General features: G+C 66.7%; 1 protein-coding gene across 6 annotated transcripts in view; it reads left to right on the forward strand.

Moving 5' to 3' along the window:
- KCNT1 (potassium sodium-activated channel subfamily T member 1) overlaps positions 1–18,539 on the forward strand; it is a 53,735-nt gene that overhangs the window by 23,455 nt on the left and 11,741 nt on the right. For all 6 annotated transcript variants that reach the window (XM_048223451.2, XM_057313835.1, XM_048223449.2 and 3 more), the window contains 21 exons: positions 1,901–1,980; positions 2,643–2,742; positions 5,233–5,289; positions 6,068–6,116; positions 6,186–6,245; positions 6,871–6,945; positions 7,014–7,097; positions 7,767–7,861; positions 8,757–8,937; positions 10,620–10,784; positions 10,890–11,026; positions 12,093–12,156; positions 12,239–12,347; positions 12,570–12,678; positions 12,991–13,140; positions 13,230–13,468; positions 13,671–13,905; positions 14,998–15,103; positions 16,808–16,980; positions 17,836–17,907; positions 18,119–18,253. In XM_048223451.2, the coding sequence (XP_048079408.1) occupies positions 1,901–1,980; positions 2,643–2,742; positions 5,233–5,289; positions 6,068–6,116; positions 6,186–6,245; positions 6,871–6,945; positions 7,014–7,097; positions 7,767–7,861; positions 8,757–8,937; positions 10,620–10,784; positions 10,890–11,026; positions 12,093–12,156; positions 12,239–12,347; positions 12,570–12,678; positions 12,991–13,140; positions 13,230–13,468; positions 13,671–13,905; positions 14,998–15,103; positions 16,808–16,980; positions 17,836–17,907; positions 18,119–18,253 (2,475 nt within the window). The remainder of the gene's footprint in view (positions 1–1,900; positions 1,981–2,642; positions 2,743–5,232; positions 5,290–6,067; positions 6,117–6,185; positions 6,246–6,870; positions 6,946–7,013; positions 7,098–7,766; positions 7,862–8,756; positions 8,938–10,619; positions 10,785–10,889; positions 11,027–12,092; positions 12,157–12,238; positions 12,348–12,569; positions 12,679–12,990; positions 13,141–13,229; positions 13,469–13,670; positions 13,906–14,997; positions 15,104–16,807; positions 16,981–17,835; positions 17,908–18,118; positions 18,254–18,539) is intronic.

Consider the following 18,539-nt stretch of genomic DNA (forward strand, 5'->3'; position numbering starts at 1 on the left):
CAGCGGAAGGTGGGATTCAGGTTCCAAAAGAAGCCCAGAGAGCAGGGGGTGCTCCGAGGAGAGAGGAAAGGAGCCTGTGCTGGGGTACAGGGCATGTGCTGGGGTACAGGGCGCGTGCTGGGGCACAGGGCGCGCTGGGGTACAGGGCGCGTGCTGGGGTACAAGGTGCACTGGGGTAGAGGGCGTGTGCTGGGGTACGGGGCGTGTGCTGGGGTACGGGGCACGCTGGGGTACGGGGCACGCTGGGGTACAGGGCATGTGCTGGGGTACAGGGCACACTGGGGTACAGGGCATGTGCTGGGGTACAAGGCGCACTGGGGTAGAGGGCGTGTGCTGGGGTACGGGGCATGTGCTGGGGTACAGGGCACGCTGGGGTACAGGGGGCACGCCGGGGTACAGGGCGCACTGGGGTACAGGGCATGTGCTGGGGTACAAGGCGCGCTGGGGTAGAGGGCGTGTGCTGGGGTACCACGGGGTACATTGGCAGCTGGCTCTGGGTTTGGACCCCACTGGTCTGTGGGAGGCTCTTCCTGCTGCTCGGCTCCGAGAGTCCAGGGTGTGGCTGGGTGACCGCCCTGCACCAGGACGCAAGAGTAGAGAGGGGCCCATGCCACCCCTGCGTCCTCTGGGGCCTTTCTTGAGCCCTGTGGCCAGCAGAGGCCACTGTGGCCAGGGCCAAGGACCCCAGCCTGGAGCAGGTCAGGGAGGTGCCAGCGGCCTGCCCGAGGCCCCTCCCTAGGGCCCACCACCAGGGCAGGTCCGGATGGCCACCACGGCTATGTCACGTACCCTGCCCAGAACAGGCTTTGGGGAATGAGGACTGTTGCAGACGCTTCCTGGAGACGGGGCAGCCAGCCCCAGGCTGAGCACCCCAGGCCGAGCAGCCCCGTGAGCTGTCAGGGTGAGAGCAGTGCTGGTTTCTGCCTCAGTGGGAGCCAGAGCCTCGGTTCACAGCCCCCCCACCACATGTCAGAGCCCCCTGCCCTGGTGGACGATGGCCGGGAGGCCCGGGGGAGGACAGCCCTACTGGCCACAGGAGCCCTGGGTCCAGAACCACCCTCTGCCGGTCCTGCTTGCTGTCAACACCAGAGTTTCCATTCTGGGAGCCCCGAGCCCCCAGCAGGCCAGCATGCTGGGCACAGCGGCCACAGGAGGCCCCTGACTGAGGCCAGGAGACTGCCGGGCAGTGGCCCATTGCCTCAGGCTCCATGTTACTCCCCGGGGACCAGATGGCCCTTCCCCAGGGCGACTCCCTCACTGGCGTGCTGGGTGGGCTGTGGTCTGTCCCAGGGTGCTGGGCGTCTGGGCAGGACTCGGAGCATGTGGGCGTTTGCCAGGTGTTCGGTGAGCCTGAGGGACAGAGCACAACCCGGGCTGGAGGGGCCCAAGGCGGGCCTGACGGCGAGTGCAGGGAAGGTCACATCTTGCTGGCCCCCTGTCTGACCATCCTACAGGCTACAGTGAGTCTCAGGGCACAGCCACCAGGGGCCATCAGACAGAGCAACTATCAGCTTCCAGGACATTCTATATAGATGAGCTGGCAGGTTTTGAGCCCATGCTGAGGGCCACGCAGGGAGTATTTAACCCGGGCGGCTGGCTGCCTGTGACAGTCAAGGCTGGGGGCCCAAGGGTGTTCACCTCCAGGGGCCCTGGTGCTGAGCGGGTGGCCTCTGACTGTCCCCCAGCTGTGCCCAGCGGCTTTGCAAGGGTGGGCGGGCAGGTCTGCCAGGACCACGCCAGCGCATTGGTCACTCTGGCGGGGGGAGGGGGGTGCACTCCTCATCCCACCACCGCCTTCTGTCTGTCTGCTGGGCTCCTGCCGTGTGGGAGTAGCTGGTCTGGCCCTGCTCAAGCCCCCACTGGCCAGAGCTCCCCATGCTCCTCTCCCCTCCCTCCCCAGGGTCCAGGTGGAGTTCTACGTCAATGAGAACACCTTCAAGGAGCGGCTCAAGCTGTTCTTCATCAAAAACCAGAGATCCAGTGAGCGGGGGGCCTGTTGAGGGGGGGCCTGCAGCGGGGGGGGGGAGCTATGTCAGGGGGCCTGCGTGGGGCAGGGGTCGGGCACAGGAGGAGCTATGTCAGTGAGCGGTGGGCACAGGGCAGGGTGGGAAGGCCCCTGGTCTCAGCTTCAAGCCACCTTCTCCCCAGTGGGAGATGGGACCCGGAAACTGTGGGGATCCTGCCCCCCTGCTGGACACCAGGCTGGGCTTGGGGCCCTCCTACCCACACCCCGCAAGGTTCCCTGGTCCCCTCCGTGCAACCCCACTCCTCCCCCGACAGGTTCCCTCCACCTGCTTTCCCAGCAGGAGCTTGGCCACCTCGGACCCTTCCTGGGATGCAGGATGGGGCATGCAGGTGGTACCCGCCAGGTCCTAGTCCATCAGCGTGCCCCCCAGACCCCCACCCTCCTGTTCCCAGGAGCGAGTGGCGTGGAGAGCCGTCTGCACCCCATCTGTAAGGCGGGACAGGGGTGGAGGCTCTCAGAGGCTGGCCCAGCAGCAGCCCCTGACGGTGCAGAACAGTCCCTCAGTCCCTGGGGGCAGCCTAGTCGGGGGGCTCCGGGTGCGCAGGCGGAGCTGTTGGCAGGGACCGCAGTGGGACTCCGGTGGCCCAGGAGCACTGACATGGCCCGTCCGCTGCAGGCCTGAGGATCCGGCTGTTCAACTTCTCCCTCAAGCTGCTCACCTGCTTGCTGTACATCGTGCGCGTGCTGCTGGACGACCCGGCCCTGGGGATTGGATGGTGGGTGACCCGGCTTCTCCCAGCAGCTTGCCGGGACAGAGGCTGATGGGGTCAGCACGGGGCATGTGCCCGGCCCCTGGCCTGGCCCTCAAGGAGTCCTTTCCCAATGTCCTCCCCTGCGGAGCCGGGCCCGGGGTGCTGCCCTCGGAGTCCTGCCGACCAACGGGCTCAGCTCGGGGAGAAGGGCGCCCTGGCGTGGACTGTGGCTGGGTGTGCGTCCAGTGGTGCATGGGAGGGGCTCAGCGAGTGGCTCTGTGCTGCCTTCAGGGGAGGGGGCAGGATACAAGCCAGGCAGGGCCTCTTGGTTCCTTTCTCGGGGCTGCTCGTGGTCCCACCTGCCCCTCCTGGACCGCTCACTGGCATGGAGCACGCGCGGCCCACCTTCAGGTCTGAGTTGTCTCGCAGCTCACAAGTACGGGGGAATCGGCCACGACCCCTCTCGCTGCGCGGTCTTCCTGCTACCGTTTCTGCTCGTCGTCCCCGTGGGAAGCACACCTTTCTTCCCAACGGGCTGGTGGAGTCTTCTCTCTGTGCCTGTGTCTGGCAGTCTGTGGGACACCTTGGCGTGGCCCCTTCTCTCCCACACCGGACCAGGGAGAACATGGCCTTGGAAGATTACACCCATTCCCCTCCACTGTCTCTGGGCTTCCGATGCCTGGGCGTGTGGTTCTGGACGAGCCTGTCTCCCGTTTCTCCTCTTGTGCAACTTCCTTAGCTTACCTGCAGCCGGCTCAATCTTTCCGCATCGTGCTTTAATTTCTGAGAGTTCCTTCTTGCTTCAGGCAGGCACTGCTTTCCCGCTTTTCCTGAGGTGACGTCTGTAACCCGGATTCTTTCTTATGGTTTTTTCTTTGGCTCAGTCTCTGCTTCTCCTGAGCTCACGCGGAGTGAGTGTCCTTAGCTGCTCACACTAAGAGTGGGCACTCGGATGCTGAGGGCCCTACCGTCAGGTCGGGCAGTCTGGTCATCACTGCCATCTGGGTGAACGGGCTCCCTCCTCAGGGCAGATTTTTCCCGCCTCTTCCCTGAGGGTAAAGCATGGCCACTGGGCTCCCAGGCCGAGCCCGGGAGGAAGCTGGGGCCTAAGGACAGTGCAAGTTGCACTTAACCCCCTGCGTGCAGCTGGGCCTGGTGTCCCCAAGCCAGACATTCTTTCACCCTCGCTTAAGACCCCTCCTGTCTTCATCCCGGGTGGGGTTGCACAGATTCAGCCATGGTGGTTTGAGAAGGAAAACTGGGGACTCTGCCTTTCAAGCCACTTTCCTGAGTTCATCCCACCTTCTCCCATTCCCAGAGGCTCTTGAGACATCTGGTTCCACAACCCTACAGGGACCACGTCTATCATAGTCATTGCCCAGTGCCTAGCACATGGATGGGCAGGGGGGAGGGCAAATGGATGGAAGAGGGGCCTGGTGGAGGTATGGGTAGAATGGGTGGATAGGTGGGTGGATGGATAAATTATGAAAGAGTGCATGGTGGATGAATGGTTTATTGGATAGAAAGTAGATGGTGAGTGAATTGGTGGATGGATGGATGGTGGATGGATGGATGGTGGATGGATGGATGGTTGGATGGATGGATGGATGGATGGTCAGTGGTGGATGAATGGATGGTGGGTACATGGGTGGATGGATAGATGCCATGTGGGTGGTAGATGAATGGTTGGATGGATGGATGGATAGATGGATGGGTAGATGGATGGATGGATGAACAGATAGATGGATGGTGGATGAATGGTTGGATGGATGGTAGGCGGATGGATGGATGGATGGATGGATGGTGGATAGATGAATGGATGGTAGGTGGATGGATGGATGGTAGATGGTGGGTGGTTGGGAGGACAGCCAGCCACGTCTGTGAGCATTGATTTTGCAACAGTAGCCCCAGTAAGGCTCAAGGGAAGTGGGTCAGTTGGAAGAAAAGGAGGAGGGAGCTGCCTATAACCACTGGGGCTCTGTGAGAGTGAGTTCCCCTTGGTCAGTGACCCTGGAGTTGGTTACATCGTGGGGCAGAATGAGCAGGTCTTCCATGCCCCTACCACCTTCCCAGGGGCTGGGCATCCAGCTGGTGTAGAGGCTTGTTCTTGGGAGTGACTCAGGACATGCGTCTCGGAGTCAGCACCTCTGGGTGGGAGCTCAGCTTTCCTTCCCTATCTCTCACGCATCGTCCAGCCTTGTTTGCGGGCACTGAATGCTCTGCAGTCCATCTCCGACCACACCCAACCCTCCCCATCAACCTCCTGTCAGACCAGGCAGAATCCCCAACTCTTCCCTGGGCTCTACCTTTCCTGTCCCAGCATGGCGTGCTTTCCCACCCTGCCTGCCTGGGGGTCTGTGGGGTGGGGGCAGGCTGCCTCTTAGCCTGTCTGAGATTCAGGGAGCTGGCCCTGGGTGGGGTGGGTGGTCACCCACTGTGCTTCCTGAGCCCATGGCAACCTTGGGAAGCGTCTCTCCGGAGGCTCAGCTGGGCCAGCTCTGTCTCTCCACACAGCTGGGGCTGCCCGAAGCAGAATTACACCTTCAACGGCTCCTCGTCCGAGATCAATTGGTGAGTTCCTCGGCCAGCTCCGGGCCCCTGCCCTGGCCCGGCCCCTCGGGATGGATGTGCAGCCTGGGCGCTGGGATGATGCCGGGCTGTCCGCGCAGAGCACCTGAGGTCTCAGGGGTGGTGTTAAAATTCTAGATGTCACCACATGTGACTTGACTGAGCAGCCCCCCCACTCCAGCTCAGCCCGCAGACCATGGGTGGGGACGGGGGCAGCAGGGAAGGCCTCAGTCAGTCGTGGCTGCCCCTCCTGTGGGTGAGGAGAGCCATGTCCCTGGCAGGCAGTGGAAGTGGCCCCAGAGCGACCACGATGCCCGGTCCAGAGTTTAGGAATCCCTCGGGCCTCGGCCACCTCCTGGATGGAGGGGCTTCTGGTTTCTGGCCTCACTTAATTCGTCCCCAGCACCCAGAGCCCCTGTGCAGACAGCCCTGTCCTTGTGACCACCAGCGTTCCGACAGACCCTGCCCCCTCCCCCATTGGCCTGCACCTCCCGGGAACCCGGAGTCCAGCTGGGGAGGAAGGGAGCCCCGGGCTCAGTCTGCACTCGCCCCAGGGAGCCCGTCCAGGGTGAAGGACCCCACTGAGCCTGCAGCCCTGCCCCATGCCCCCCAGCTTCAGGTCTGGCCTCCTTTCCTGGGGAGCCTCCCCTCCCCCTCCTGTTCTTGTTCCCTCCGGGGGCAAGGCTCATGCCCTCCATCCTCCCAAGAAGCGGCTTGGGGTCAGCAGAGGCCTGGGGGGCTGAGGGACAACAGCCCGAGGCTCACCTCCCTCCCTCCCCAGGGCGCCCATCCTTTGGGTGGAAAGAAAGATGACTCTGTGGGCGATCCAGGTGAGTGGGGGGCATGGCTCTGGGTGGGCCCTGCTCCCCCCAGCCCCACTCAGGCTCCGCCCCTCCTAGGTCATCGTGGCCATAATAAGCTTCCTGGAGACGATGCTTCTTATTTACCTCAGCTACAAAGTGAGTGCCCCCACCTGGCCTGACCCTCCGTCACCCCACCCCGCTCCCCGACCCCCACCCCGCTCCCCGACCCCGCACCCCGCTCCCCGACCCCCACCCTGCTCCCCGACCCCCCACGCCGCTCCCGGACCCCCACCCCCGCTCCCCGACCCCGCACCCCGCTCCCCGACCCCCACCCCGCTCCCCGACCCCCACCCCGCTCCCCGACCCCCCACCTGGCCTGACCCTCCGTCACCCTACCCCGCTCCCCGACCCCCACCCCGCTCCCCGACCCCCCACCCCGCTCCCCGACCCCCCACCTGGCCTGACCCTCCGTCAACCCCCACCCCACTCCCCGACCCCGCACACCGCTCCCCGACCCCCTGGCTGGCTTGTCCCCCCCCCCGCACCCCGCTCCCGGACCCCAACCTCCACCCCGCACCCCACTCACCGACCCCCACCCCGCTTCCCGACCCCCACCCCGCTCCCCGACCCCCTGGCTGGCTTTTTCCCCCGCACCCCACTCCCGGACCCCAACCTTCACCCCGCACCCCACTCCCCGACGCCCACCCCGCTCCCCAACCCCCACCCCGCTCCCCAACCCCCTGGCTGGCCTGTCTTTCTCTTCCTGCCCCACGGCCCCCAGGGCAACATCTGGGAGCAGATCTTCCGTGTCTCTTTCATCCTGGAGATGATCAACACGCTACCCTTCATCGTCACGGTGGGTGAGCAGCTGGCGGAGGAGGGGGGTGCCCCCAGCCCCAGCCCCCTGACCCGTCTCCTCCACAGATATTCTGGGCGCCCCTGAGGAACCTGTTCATCCCCGTGTTCCTGAACTGCTGGCTGGCCAAGCACGCCCTGGAAAACATGATCGTAAGCCCGGTAGCTCCCGTCCCCCTGGCCTGGGTGCTGAGCCCCCCAGGACGCCCCCGGCCTGGCGGGGAGCTGGCCACCATCCCTCGGTGCCCCAGGAGGCCGGGGTGATGAGCAGAAGCGTGCTATCTCTGTCACCGCGGAAGGCCCGTGCGTCTGGGCCCTTCCGTCTCTGTCCTGACCGGGACTGACCTCGGCCTCGGTGCTGCGGAGGGAGTTCAGCCCAGAGCTTTGCCTGAGCCCAGGAGACAAGTGGCTGCGGGGAGGAGGGGCGAGAGCAAATGGGCCACAGAGACCAGGTCCACGGACAGACCCTCTGTTGAGTGTCTGGCCAAGATCCCTTTGCAGAGCTGTCAGCAGGCAGCCTGACACGGGTTTCCCCCAGGGTGGCCGTCCCCTCCGAGCCCAGGCCCCCTGGTCTCACCCCCATCCTAACTAAAGCCCGGGCTTTCCAGTCCTGTGCCCCCAGTGCTGCCCCCCCCCCGGGAGGGAGGCGAGAGGGGTCTGCAGAGAGCTGAGGGCTGAGGGCAGGTGCCCCGCAGTGGGGCCTGGGATACCGGTACGCCTCCCCTCTCTCGCTTGGTCATGAGCCCTGGGATGTGCTGCCAGAAGGGCCCCGGCTCCGTGGCGGGTCCGAGGCTCTGGCCCTGACAGCCCCGCGTCCCGCAGAATGACTTCCACCGTGCCATCCTGCGCACGCAGTCGGCCATGTTCAACCAGGTCCTCATACTCTTCTGCACCCTGCTGTGCCTGGTGTTCACGGGGTGAGTGCGCCCCGCAGGGAGTCCCACCAGCCCCTCGCCTTGCTGTCCAGAGCCCTGGGGGGCGGCTCAGAGCCCACACTCCCAGGCGGCGGGGGCCCGAGGCCAGCTTCTCTAGGAGAGGCCGGGGACTGGCCCTGCCCGGTGCTGGGGAAGCTGGTCACCACCTCCTGTCCCCCAGGCAAGGATGCGGGGCAGGCACCGAGGCCTGGGAAGGAGAGAAGGAGGGCCATGTGCTTCCTGCCTCCCCTCCGCCACGCCCTCCCAACACACCCAGAGCTCCATAGAGCAGGACCCGCGTCCGTAGGGCCGGAGAGCTCTGGGTGACTCGGCCTGCTCTCTCCCGGCCCCCGGCCCCCTGGGGGAGGGTCTCTGAGCCCCTCTCTGTGCTGAGCACCCCATGGTGTGTGCTGTGGGCCCCCTAGGCCCTGCCAGCAACACTTTCTGTCTGGGGACTGGGACTCGGGGCCACAGGCGTGGGAAGCAGGGCTGTCCTGCTCCGGGCCTAGGAGGGGCTGGGCAAGCCCCACACCCCGTCTGGCCTCCTGGGTGAGGAGGGGGCTCAGAGGTGAGGTGGCACGTGGGGGTCACAGCTGGGCACGCCCACCCCCACTGGCCCCCCAGGCCCACATTCAACCAGTGCAGTCCCGCCTCCACCCTCGAGGCACGTTTTCCAGGGGCCTCGAAAGAGCCGTGCGCTGGAAACGGAACATCGGGGGAAATCCGAAGGGCTGGGTTGTGCGGGCTCTGGCAGACCGGGGGAAGCACCCGGAGCCCACAGGGACTGAGCCGGACTCAGGACCGCGTGTGGGGTGGGGGTCCCCCTGCCAGTGACGGGGCACCTGGGCCGGCAGAGCCGCGGCCCCGCCCACGGCCCTCTGACCGCCGGCATCTCCAGGACCTGTGGCATCCAGCACCTGGAGCGGGCGGGCGAGAACTTGTCCCTGCTCACGGCTTTCTACTTCTGCATCGTCACCTTCTCCACCGTGGGCTACGGCGACGTGACGCCCAAGATCTGGCCGTCCCAGCTGCTGGTGGTCGTCATGATCTGCGTGGCGCTGGTGGTGCTGCCACTGCAGGTGCGCCTGCGGCCCCGCGCCCCGCACAGGAACAAGCAGCCAGGGGCCAGGGCTGACGGAGACCTCAGGGGGCTGGGAGGGGGTGACCCCTTCGCCGCGGGCCCTGCGGGGTGGCCGGGGGCCTGGGGCTGGTGAGGCCACGGCCAGCGGGGCGAGGAGCCAGGGGCGGCATTCTGGATGGGGCACTGCGGTCTGTTGGTGGCGACGGGGCGGGTGGGGAGGGGGGGAGGCTCGGGATCAAGGCTGCGGCAAGCTCAGGGCTGGAGCAGCTGCCTGCCCCCTCCTGGAAGGTGGAAGGGGGTTGTCCCCGCTTCCTCCCCGTGTCCTTCCCGGTTAGCGCCCTCGGACAAGAGCAAAGACAGCGGCCTGCCCGCCGCATCCCCCTCCCGGAAGGTGGCAGTGGCCACCGCTGACCACACTCGCCATACATCCGCGGGCAGCCGCCAGGGGGCTTCACACGGCACAAATGTTCGTCCCCCATCTGGAGGCCAGAGTCTGAGTCCGGGGTGTCGGCAGGGCTGGATCCTTCTGGAGACCCCGAGGGAGGCTCCCTTTCACGCCCTGCCTGCTTCCGGAGCCCTGGGGATCCCTGGCCTCCCCCGGCTTGTGGCTGCATCCCTCCCATCCCTGCCCCCGTCCTCACGTGCCTCCTCCCTGTGTGTCCCTCTGCGTCCTCTGCCCTCCTTTTAGGGGCACTAGACATTGGAGGAGGCCCACCCCAATCCCGCCTGACCTCGCCTTAACTAATCACACCTGCAAAGACCCTGTTTCCACATAAGGTCCCACGGGGAGGTTCCGAGTGGACATGAATCTTAGGGGACACGGTTGAACCTGGCACGGTCAGGTCCCTTAGGCCCCGGCTCGGCCCCAGGAGGCAGACCCCACCGTGCCATCTTGTCGAGGAGGAGGCTGAGGCCCGGCGCCCATGGCACACAGCCCCCACCCTGCACAGGGGACCCCCTGGGGTCCCAGGCCCCTCTGGTGGTGAAGCCGGTCCTGTGCTTCAGGGCCACGGGTCTTGTCCCCGGATCCTAGCAGACGCGCCATAAATTCATTGAAATGATCCCATTTCGGCGAGAGACTAGGTGCCTCCAGCACGGGTGAGCCCGCGGAAGGGTGGCGGCTGCCGCAGCCGCTGCCGCTGCCAGAGGCTGCATTAAACCGCGGGCCTCGGAGCGGGAGGGGGAACAGCTGGAGACGGGGCCGCCCGCACCCTGGCGGCTCCGCGGAGCCCTGCTCCCTTCCCTGGGCCACTTGTATCCGTCCTTTTCCTAATTTGAAGGACTCATGATACACAGCTGGCGTCCAGGAGGCATGGGTGGGGTGGGTGGGACCCCACGGGTACCGAAAGTGCCCTTCCGCGCCGGGGTCTGGATTTTTGACTCTGCCTGAGAACTTCCTGACACCTCCAGGCTTCTCCAAAAGGAATCTTGGGGGCTGACGGCGACCCCAAGGTCTCATCATCACTTGCATGTTGGGAGTGCAGACTTGGGCATCGCGTCACGGTCACTTGGGCTCTGTTGTGCCCCTCGGGTGGCTCCCCCCCCCCCCCCGCCGCGGGTCCTGCTCTCTGCTGTGGGGGGAGGGGGGCTCCGCGTGAGCGGCTCCCACAAGGGCAAGCACCCTTGCCCGCGCGGCCCCGAGCCCCGGGCCACCTGGGACGCAGCCGCTCTCCCCGGCAGTTCGAGGAGCTGGTCTACCTGTGGATGGAGCGTCAGAAGTCGGGGGGCAACTACAGCCGCCACCGGGCGCAGACGGAGAAGCACGTGATCTTGTGCGTCAGCTCCCTCAAGATCGACCTCCTCATGGACTTCCTGAACGAGTTTTACGCGCACCCCCGGCTCCAGGTGAGGCGCACCACGGGGGGTCCGCCCCGCCCTCCCGCCCCCCCCCCCCGCGCGGACACGGGGCCTGGGGGTGACGTGGCCGGACTGAGCCCGGGCCCCCTGCAGGACTATTACGTGGTCATCCTGTGTCCTACCGAGATGGACATCCAGGTCCGCAGGGTCCTGCAGATCCCCCTGTGGTCCCAGCGGGTCATCTACCTCCAGGGCTCCGCGCTCAAGGACCAGGACCTCATGCGAGCCAAGTGAGCGCCAGCCCGGCGGTGGGGGGGGCCCTGAGCCTGTCTGGGCGGGGTCCGAGGGTGGGAGGGTCAGCGGGGCGGCCGGCAGCTCTGGCTCTGTGCCCGCTGCCCGCCCGGGGCCAGCCAGGCCCCACGCTGACACTGCGTCAGAGCACCAGGGCGTGCCCAGCCCCCCGTCCTCCCGTGCCCCGGGGTCAGCCTGCCACAACTCCCATCCCCCACTGCTCTGGCATCTGGGAGATGCGTCAGGTCCAGGAGTGGCTCCAGGTGGAGCCAAGACCTGGGCTGTGGGCAAGGTTTCTTTTAAAGACTTGCTGACAGAGTGACTTGAGGTAAGAAGACTAAGTTGTTAGATGGAACTTTCCAGAATGTGCCCGTGCCTGTTCTGGGATATGCCAGGAGACCCCCTCATCACACCTTCATTCCAGGGATCTCGGCTCTTCCTTTGTGATGGAATGTGGGTTGTACAGGCCAAGGGGAAGCAGGAGACTGGACAGCCGGGGTGCCCACCTCTTGAGCCCTGGGTCCCACTGTCCCACCTGTAACGTTTCAGAAAGGAATCCAGCTTGGAGGTGGCGGGGCTCAGGGGGCCCAGCCTCTCCTGTGACCCAGCACCCAGCTCCAGGCCAAGGGGCTGGGAGAGGCAGAGGTCTGGCAGGGACAAGCGATGAGCTAGGGTGGACAGGAGGGACCAGGCCTCCCTGCTCTGGGGTGTGAGTCGTTCCTCGGTGCCCCTGCAGCCAAGAGGCTCTCAAGGGTGGGAGAGGAGAGCAGAACAGGTCATCCAGGTCCCCAGACCTTGGGAGGGACAGGCCGGCAAGTGGGCAGTGTCCAGCCTCTCTGCCACCACACGCTCCCCCCCATTCTGTACCCCAGCCCAGCCCTGGCTTAATGAGGTCATAGAGAATGGGTCCCCCACGAGCTGGTCAGTGTCCTGATGCCAGGTCATGAGCTCAGATCGAGGTGGGGTCTCGACGGGCCCACCCCTTCCAGCCTCTGCCCTGAGCCCCTGACGTCTGAGATGGGAGCGTGGCCGGTCCAGGCAGCGCTCAGCCCTGGTGCTTTGCAGGATGGACAACGGGGAGGCCTGCTTTATCCTCAGCAGCCGCAACGAAGTGGACCGCACGGCGGCGGTGAGTGCGCCGGCCCCCAGCCCCGGGCCAGAGCAGGAGGACCCTGCTGCCGCCCCCCAGCACTGACCCCGCCTCCCCCCAGGACCACCAGACCATCCTGCGTGCCTGGGCCGTGAAGGACTTCGCGCCCAACTGCCCCCTCTACGTCCAGATTCTCAAGCCCGAGAACAAGTTCCACGTCAAGTTTGCAGGTACGTGGCGCCCGTGGGTGTGCCCCCAGGTGAGTGGCCCTTTGCCAGCTGGGGCGGAGGAAGGGCTGGAGCACCCGCCAGCTCGCGGAGGCCTAGCGGGGGACACAGCTGAGTGCGCTCAGCAGGCGTGGGGCGCGGAGCCCACGGGGAGGGCGCTGGGCGGGGGGCGCCTGCTCTGGGGGCAGCGAGGCCTGGGCGGCCACCCGGCCCCTCCCGCCGCAGACCACGTGGTGTGTGAGGAGGAGTGCAAGTACGCCATGCTGGCCCTCAACTGCATCTGTCCCGCCACGTCCACGCTCATCACGCTGCTGGTGCACACGTCCCGTGGCCAGTGAGTGCGGGGGGTGGGGCAGGGAGCGGCCAGGGTGGTGCCGGGAGAGCCCTGGGTTTGGGGGAGAAGGTGCGTCTGATTCGCCGCAACCGGGCTGGGGGGACCCGCACAGCGCTGGAGGCTGTCTTTTCTCCTGGAGACCAGGCCGGGGGTCCCCAGGTGCAGGTCCTCGGCGGCTCGTGCAGCCCGGGCAGGGACCGGGCAGGGGTCGAGAGCCCGCAGGCCACCCCCGAGGCTCAGCTGCGCAGGGCCGCCCCACCCGGCGTCCCTCCGCCCCCCCCCCCCCCCGTGACGCCGCGGCCGCCTGTGCAGGGAAGGCCAGGAGTCCCCGGAGCAGTGGCAGCGCATGTACGGCCGCTGCTCGGGCAACGAGGTGTACCACGTGCGCATGGGGGACAGCAAGTTCTTCCGCGAGTACGAGGGCAAGAGCTTCACCTACGCCGCCTTCCACGCGCACAAAAAGTACGCGCCCCGGCGGGAGGGCGGGGGCTGGGGAAGCGGGTCTGCTCGCCACGTGGCCGCCAACAGCCCCTGAGGCCGCGCCCGCGCAGGTACGGCGTGTGCCTCATCGGGCTGAAGCGCGGGGACGACAAGAGCATCCTGCTGAACCCGGGGCCCCGGCACAGCCTGGCGGCCTCGGACACCTGCTTCTACATCAACGTCACCAAGGAGGAGAACTCCGCCTTCATCGTCAAGCAGGAGGAGAAGCAGGAGAAGAAGGGCTTCTCGGGGCAGGGTCTGTACGACGGGTCCTCCCGCCTGCCCATGCACAGCATCGTGGCCTCCGTGGGTGAGGCGCGGCATGGGCGCCCCTGCGTCTCCGGGTCCCCATCTGTCCCCACCTTCCTGCAGCGCCCTCGTGGGCACTGGTGTCTTGGTGCCTGGGGGAGGGGGTGCCCCGCGCCGGGGGTCCCGCCTGCGATCCGGCAACCAGCCGCCCCCGGGAGAGCCTGGGGAGGAGCCGCCAGCTGAGGTCAGCTGCTCTGTTCCAGGGACAGTGGCCATGGACCTCCAGAACACAGAGTGCCTGCCGGCACAGAGTGGCGGGGGCAGCGGGGGCGGCAAGCTCGCGCTGCCCACAGAGAACGGCTCGGGCAGCCGGCGGCCCAGCATCGCACCCGTCCTGGAGCTGGCGGACAGCTCAGCCCTGCTGCCCTGCGACCTGCTGAGTGACCCGTCGGAGGACGAGATGACGCCGTCGGACGATGAGGGGCTGTCTGTGGTGGAGTGAGTGCCGTGTGCCAGGACAAAAGCTTTCGATGGCGGGTGGGGGGGACAGAGACAGGCCTGTGGGCTGTGGCCAGCGCGTGGGGAGGGAAATATCCCCGTGGGTTTCACGGGAGACCGTGTTCGGCAAATGGAATCTTCTGGGGACTCCGCACAGATGTGAAAGCCGCCTGCCCCCTCGTCCCCCCTCCGCCTCGCACCCTGGGCCGCCACACCGCGGCGCCCGGCCTGCTCAGCAGGGCTGGCGGTCCTCTGAGCGTTGTCTGTGGAGGTCACAGACAGGGGAGCCCTTTATGAGGCACCATCCAGGCCTGGAGACCCCTGGCCATCTGGAGCCCTCCTCCTGCCCTGGCCTGTGTCTGGCCACTTGGCCTTGGCTGGGACATACAGGCGGCCCCCTGATACCAACACCATGGCCAGGTGCCCGGGCTCCCCCAGCGAGGCTGTGGTCACTGCCCCCTCTGCTCCCGGCCTCCGTATGGCTCCCAGATGAAGCAGATGGGCCTTAAAGCGGGACTGGTCTGAGATCCAGGGGGCTGCCCGGGGCTGCTGGACACCCGGGGCAGGGGGTGTGGCTGGCCGCTGAGGCCGTGTCCCTTAAGCCAACTGGAGACAGAGCAGAAGGCCGTCCGCTTCCCGCGCTGCTGCTTGGGCCGGGCTGTGGCCGCCCCCGTGTGGGGTGCCCTGGGTGCTGCTGGGGAGACCAGCCCAGCCCCGAGCAGCCAGCAGAGAGGGGCCGAGGGCCGGGGTCTGCCCACTGGCTGGGGTGCTGGGGGCTTCAGGGAGGACGCGACCCTGGGGCTATGGCCGTGATTCCAGGCCCCGTGTAAGCTCGTGTGTGTGTCCACATGTGTGTAGTGCGTGTGTGTGCGTGATGCGTGATTCTCACCTCAGAGCCCTCCTTCCGCCACACTCAGTCCGCGGGGTCTGGCGCCTCCGTGTGGCCGCCAGGGGAACAGCCCTGCGGCGCTCTGGGGCCCGGGACCAGGGCTGGGTGGGGGGGCAGGCGGGCTGGGTGGGGGGCAGGCGGGCTGGGGCGGAGCTGCAGGGGCCCAGCAGGGCGGACAGGTGGGCTCCTGTCTCCCACGCCAGGTACGTGAAGGGCTACCCGCCCAACTCGCCCTACATCGGCAGCTCCCCCACCCTGTGCCACCTTCTGCCTGTGAAGGCCCCGTTCTGCTGCCTGCGGCTGGACAAGGTGGGTGGCGCCCCTGCGCGCTGCGTGACTTGCGTTTCGAGGTAACTGCAAGTTTCTGGAAAAGCTAAAAGAAAGAAATCCTGGGCCTTTGCCCAGACTCACTGCATTTGCTCTCGTCCTCCGTAGACGTGCGTCCGTTTCAGAGGCGCGTTTTTCCCAGACCACCTGACAGCAGGTGGAGCCCCCTTCCCCACACCCCTGCCTGCTTCACGGGAGCAAGGAGGCACTCAGCTCCCCGTCCGGTCCACCGGCCGCTCAGAGCGCGCCCCTTGTCCCGCAGCCCTCAGTGCCCTGCACACAGCGGGTTCCCCGTCAGGACAGGTCCACGCCGCACACTGCACGTAGCTGTCCCATCCCTGTCTTGCTCGGCTCTCGGCCCTGGCATCTGGAGGCGTGGACGGTGCTTCGGTGGCACCTGCCTGGGGGGGGGGGCATGAGCTCACTCGTGAGAAGACTCCACATGTGCGCCTGGGGCCCGATCTCCGAATGTGACACGTATACTTGGAGGCACGCGACATCCGTGTGCCACATCCCTTGGGGTGCTCATGTGGGTCACGTGGCACACGTGGCTCACCCAGGTTCCTCCGTTTTTGCCTTTGTGGTTAGTGAGTCTTTTGTGGGGAGATGTGGTGGGAGAGCTGGGGGTCTCGTCCCAGATTACTTTTGTTTCGGTTTGTTGGTGTCCTGCCGTGAGGAAGCACGTTTCCCTCTGCATCTGCCCGTTCACACGTAGGCTCAGATTCCTCTTTGGTTCAGGGCTTATAACCACTCTTACTCCTGTGGTATTGCCATTCGTGGCCGATCGTTACCGATTTTGAGGCTCGGACTTTCCCGTCTGGCAAGGGGAAGCCCTTCAGGCTGGCTGGGGCGGGCCGTGTCCCTGTCGTCCCTGGAACACTTCTACGGCGCCCCGCCCCGTCGTGCACCTGCCCTGCTCCAGTCCAGGAACCATTTCTGCAGGGAGCCCTGCTGCTCTCTCGGTGCAACATGGTGTTGAAGACACCACGTTCTGGGCATGGGGTGCGCTCACGGCTCCTGGGGTGTCACTGCATCTGGGCCTTAGCGGACAGAGCTGGAACACACACGCACACGCACACACACACATACGACACGCACGGCACGGATCTCCTTTCTGCATCTGCTAAGACACAGGCTCGCACGGCACCTCCCTCCCCTCCCTGACGTGGCCGTCCCCCACCGCAGCCCCCGCTCGCCACTCTGCCCCGCGGCGGTCTGACGTGGAGCCGCCGAATGCGGGGTGGACGGGTCTGCTGGGGCCTGTGGTTCCTATGGGGCTGCCGCAGGCCGTGAAGGGACCAGGGCCAGCAACTGGCGACCACATGCCTGCGGGCGCCCTTCAGTGAGGGGCCCCCGGGGAGCCAGCGTCGCCACGGTGGCCAACTTCGTGTGAAAGTCAATAAAGGGAAACCCCACGGAGACGGGGGAGCTCCTCCCACCCGCCATCAAGCGCAGACCCCGCGGGAGGAGACTGGCCAGCCGCGGGGCAGCCAGTGGGAGGCCAGCACACCCGCCCCCGGTGGACCTTAGTTTAGAAGAGCCCCTCCCGACTCATCCCTTGTCCGAACTGGCCCCGGCTTGCTCCCGATCGTAATTCTCTCTTCTTGCCGGCGAGCCCAGTTTTGGCTGGTAGAATAGCTGGCGGTTCCATTTCCAAGGTTAACGGTCGACCCCGGCTCTCGGCAGGGCTGCAAGCACAACAGCTACGAAGACGCCAAGGCCTACGGCTTCAAGAACAGACTGATCATCGTCTCGGCGGAGACGGCGGGCAACGGGCTGTACAACTTCATCGTGCCCCTGCGCGCCTACTACCGACCCCGCAAGGAGCTCAACCCCATCGTGCTGCTGCTGGACAACAGGTGAGGCCCCGCTCGCAGACACCCCGGCTCCTCGCCTGCTCTGTGCCCAGGCCCCCGGTCCTCGGGAGCACCCTACCCTCTCTTCCTCTCTCACGGTTTCTCCTGTTCCCCACACTGTGACTGACAGCTGGCCCCAGCACCTCAACCGCCAGAGCCCAGGGTCCCACCTGGCGAGCCCCCACCCCCCAGAGCCCAGGGTCCCACCTGGGCGAGCCCCCTCCCACCCCCAGAGCCCAGGGTCCCACCTGGGCGAGCCCCCACCACCCCCAGAGCCCAGGGTCCCACCTGGCGAGCCCCCACCCCCCAGAGCCCAGGGTCCCACCTGGGCGAGCCCCCTCCCACCCCCAGAGCCCAGGGTCCCACCTGGGCGAGCCCCCACCACCCCCAGAGCCCAGGGTCCCACCTGGCGAGCCCCCACCCCCCAGAGCCCAGGGTCCCACCTGGGCGAGCCCCCTCCCACCCCCAGAGCCCAGGGTCCCACCTGGAGAGCCCCCACCACCCCCAGAGCCCAGGGTCCCACCTGGGCGAGCCCCCACCACCCCCAGAGCCCAGGGTCCCACCTGGGCGAGCCCCCTCCCACCCCCAGAGCCCAGGGTCCCACCTGGGCGAGCCCCCACCGCCCTCAGAGCCCAGGGTCTCACTTGGTCAAGCCCCCCTCGTCAGGCCATGGTTCTCCCTCAGGCAAAATAAAGAACCGCCCCATGGGTCTCTAAAGGCCACCCGGGTCTGATGTGCCACGGTCCTGGGGGACCCCTGCTCCACCCAGCCCTGCTCACCCAGGGCAGGGCCCAAGCTGGGCACAGGGGGCGAGTGGCAGAGCAGGACGGGCACCCCCAGGACCTGCTCTCCCCACAGGCCGGACCACCACTTCCTGGAGGCCATCTGCTGCTTCCCCATGGTCTACTACATGGAGGGCTCCGTGGACAAGTAAGGGGCCGGGCCGCCTCGCCTTCTCCCCACCGAGCCCACGGCGGCTTAGCAGAAGGCCCCTCCCCGCCCCGCCCCTCCTCCAGAGTCTCTCTCTCCCCGAGCGTGGGGAGGCCAGGAGGTCGGGGGGAGGGCAAGGTGCACCCAGAGGGAGCTCCCGGGACCCCCGAGCTGGCCGTCGGCGACCCCTGCACCCGCTTGCCGCCCGCAGCCTGGACAGCTTGCTGCAGTGCGGCATTATCTACGCGGACAACCTGGTCGTGGTGGACAAGGAGAGCACGATGAGTGCGGAGGAGGACTACATGGCAGACGCCAAGACCATCGTCAACGTGCAGACCATGTTCCGGTGAGCCAGGGGCTCGCACCCAGGGCAGACGCAGCAGGACCAGGCTGGGTCCCAAGCAGCCCCCCAGCCATCGGGGAGCCCACCCTGAGCCCCCTGACATCCACGACCAGGGCACCCTGCCCCAAGCACCCCCAATATCTGTGACCATGGGACCCCACCCTGAGCCCCCTAATCCATTACCAGGGGACCCGCCCTGAGCCCTTCCTCCCCCATCCGTGATCGGGGGATCCTGCCCTGAGCCCCCGGTGCCCCGTCCGTGATCGGGGGACCCGCCCTGAGCCCCCGC

The sequence above is a fragment of the Ursus arctos genome, unplaced genomic scaffold, assembly GCF_023065955.2.
Source record: "Ursus arctos isolate Adak ecotype North America unplaced genomic scaffold, UrsArc2.0 scaffold_18, whole genome shotgun sequence".
Classification (NCBI taxonomy): Eukaryota; Metazoa; Chordata; class Mammalia; order Carnivora; family Ursidae; genus Ursus; species Ursus arctos.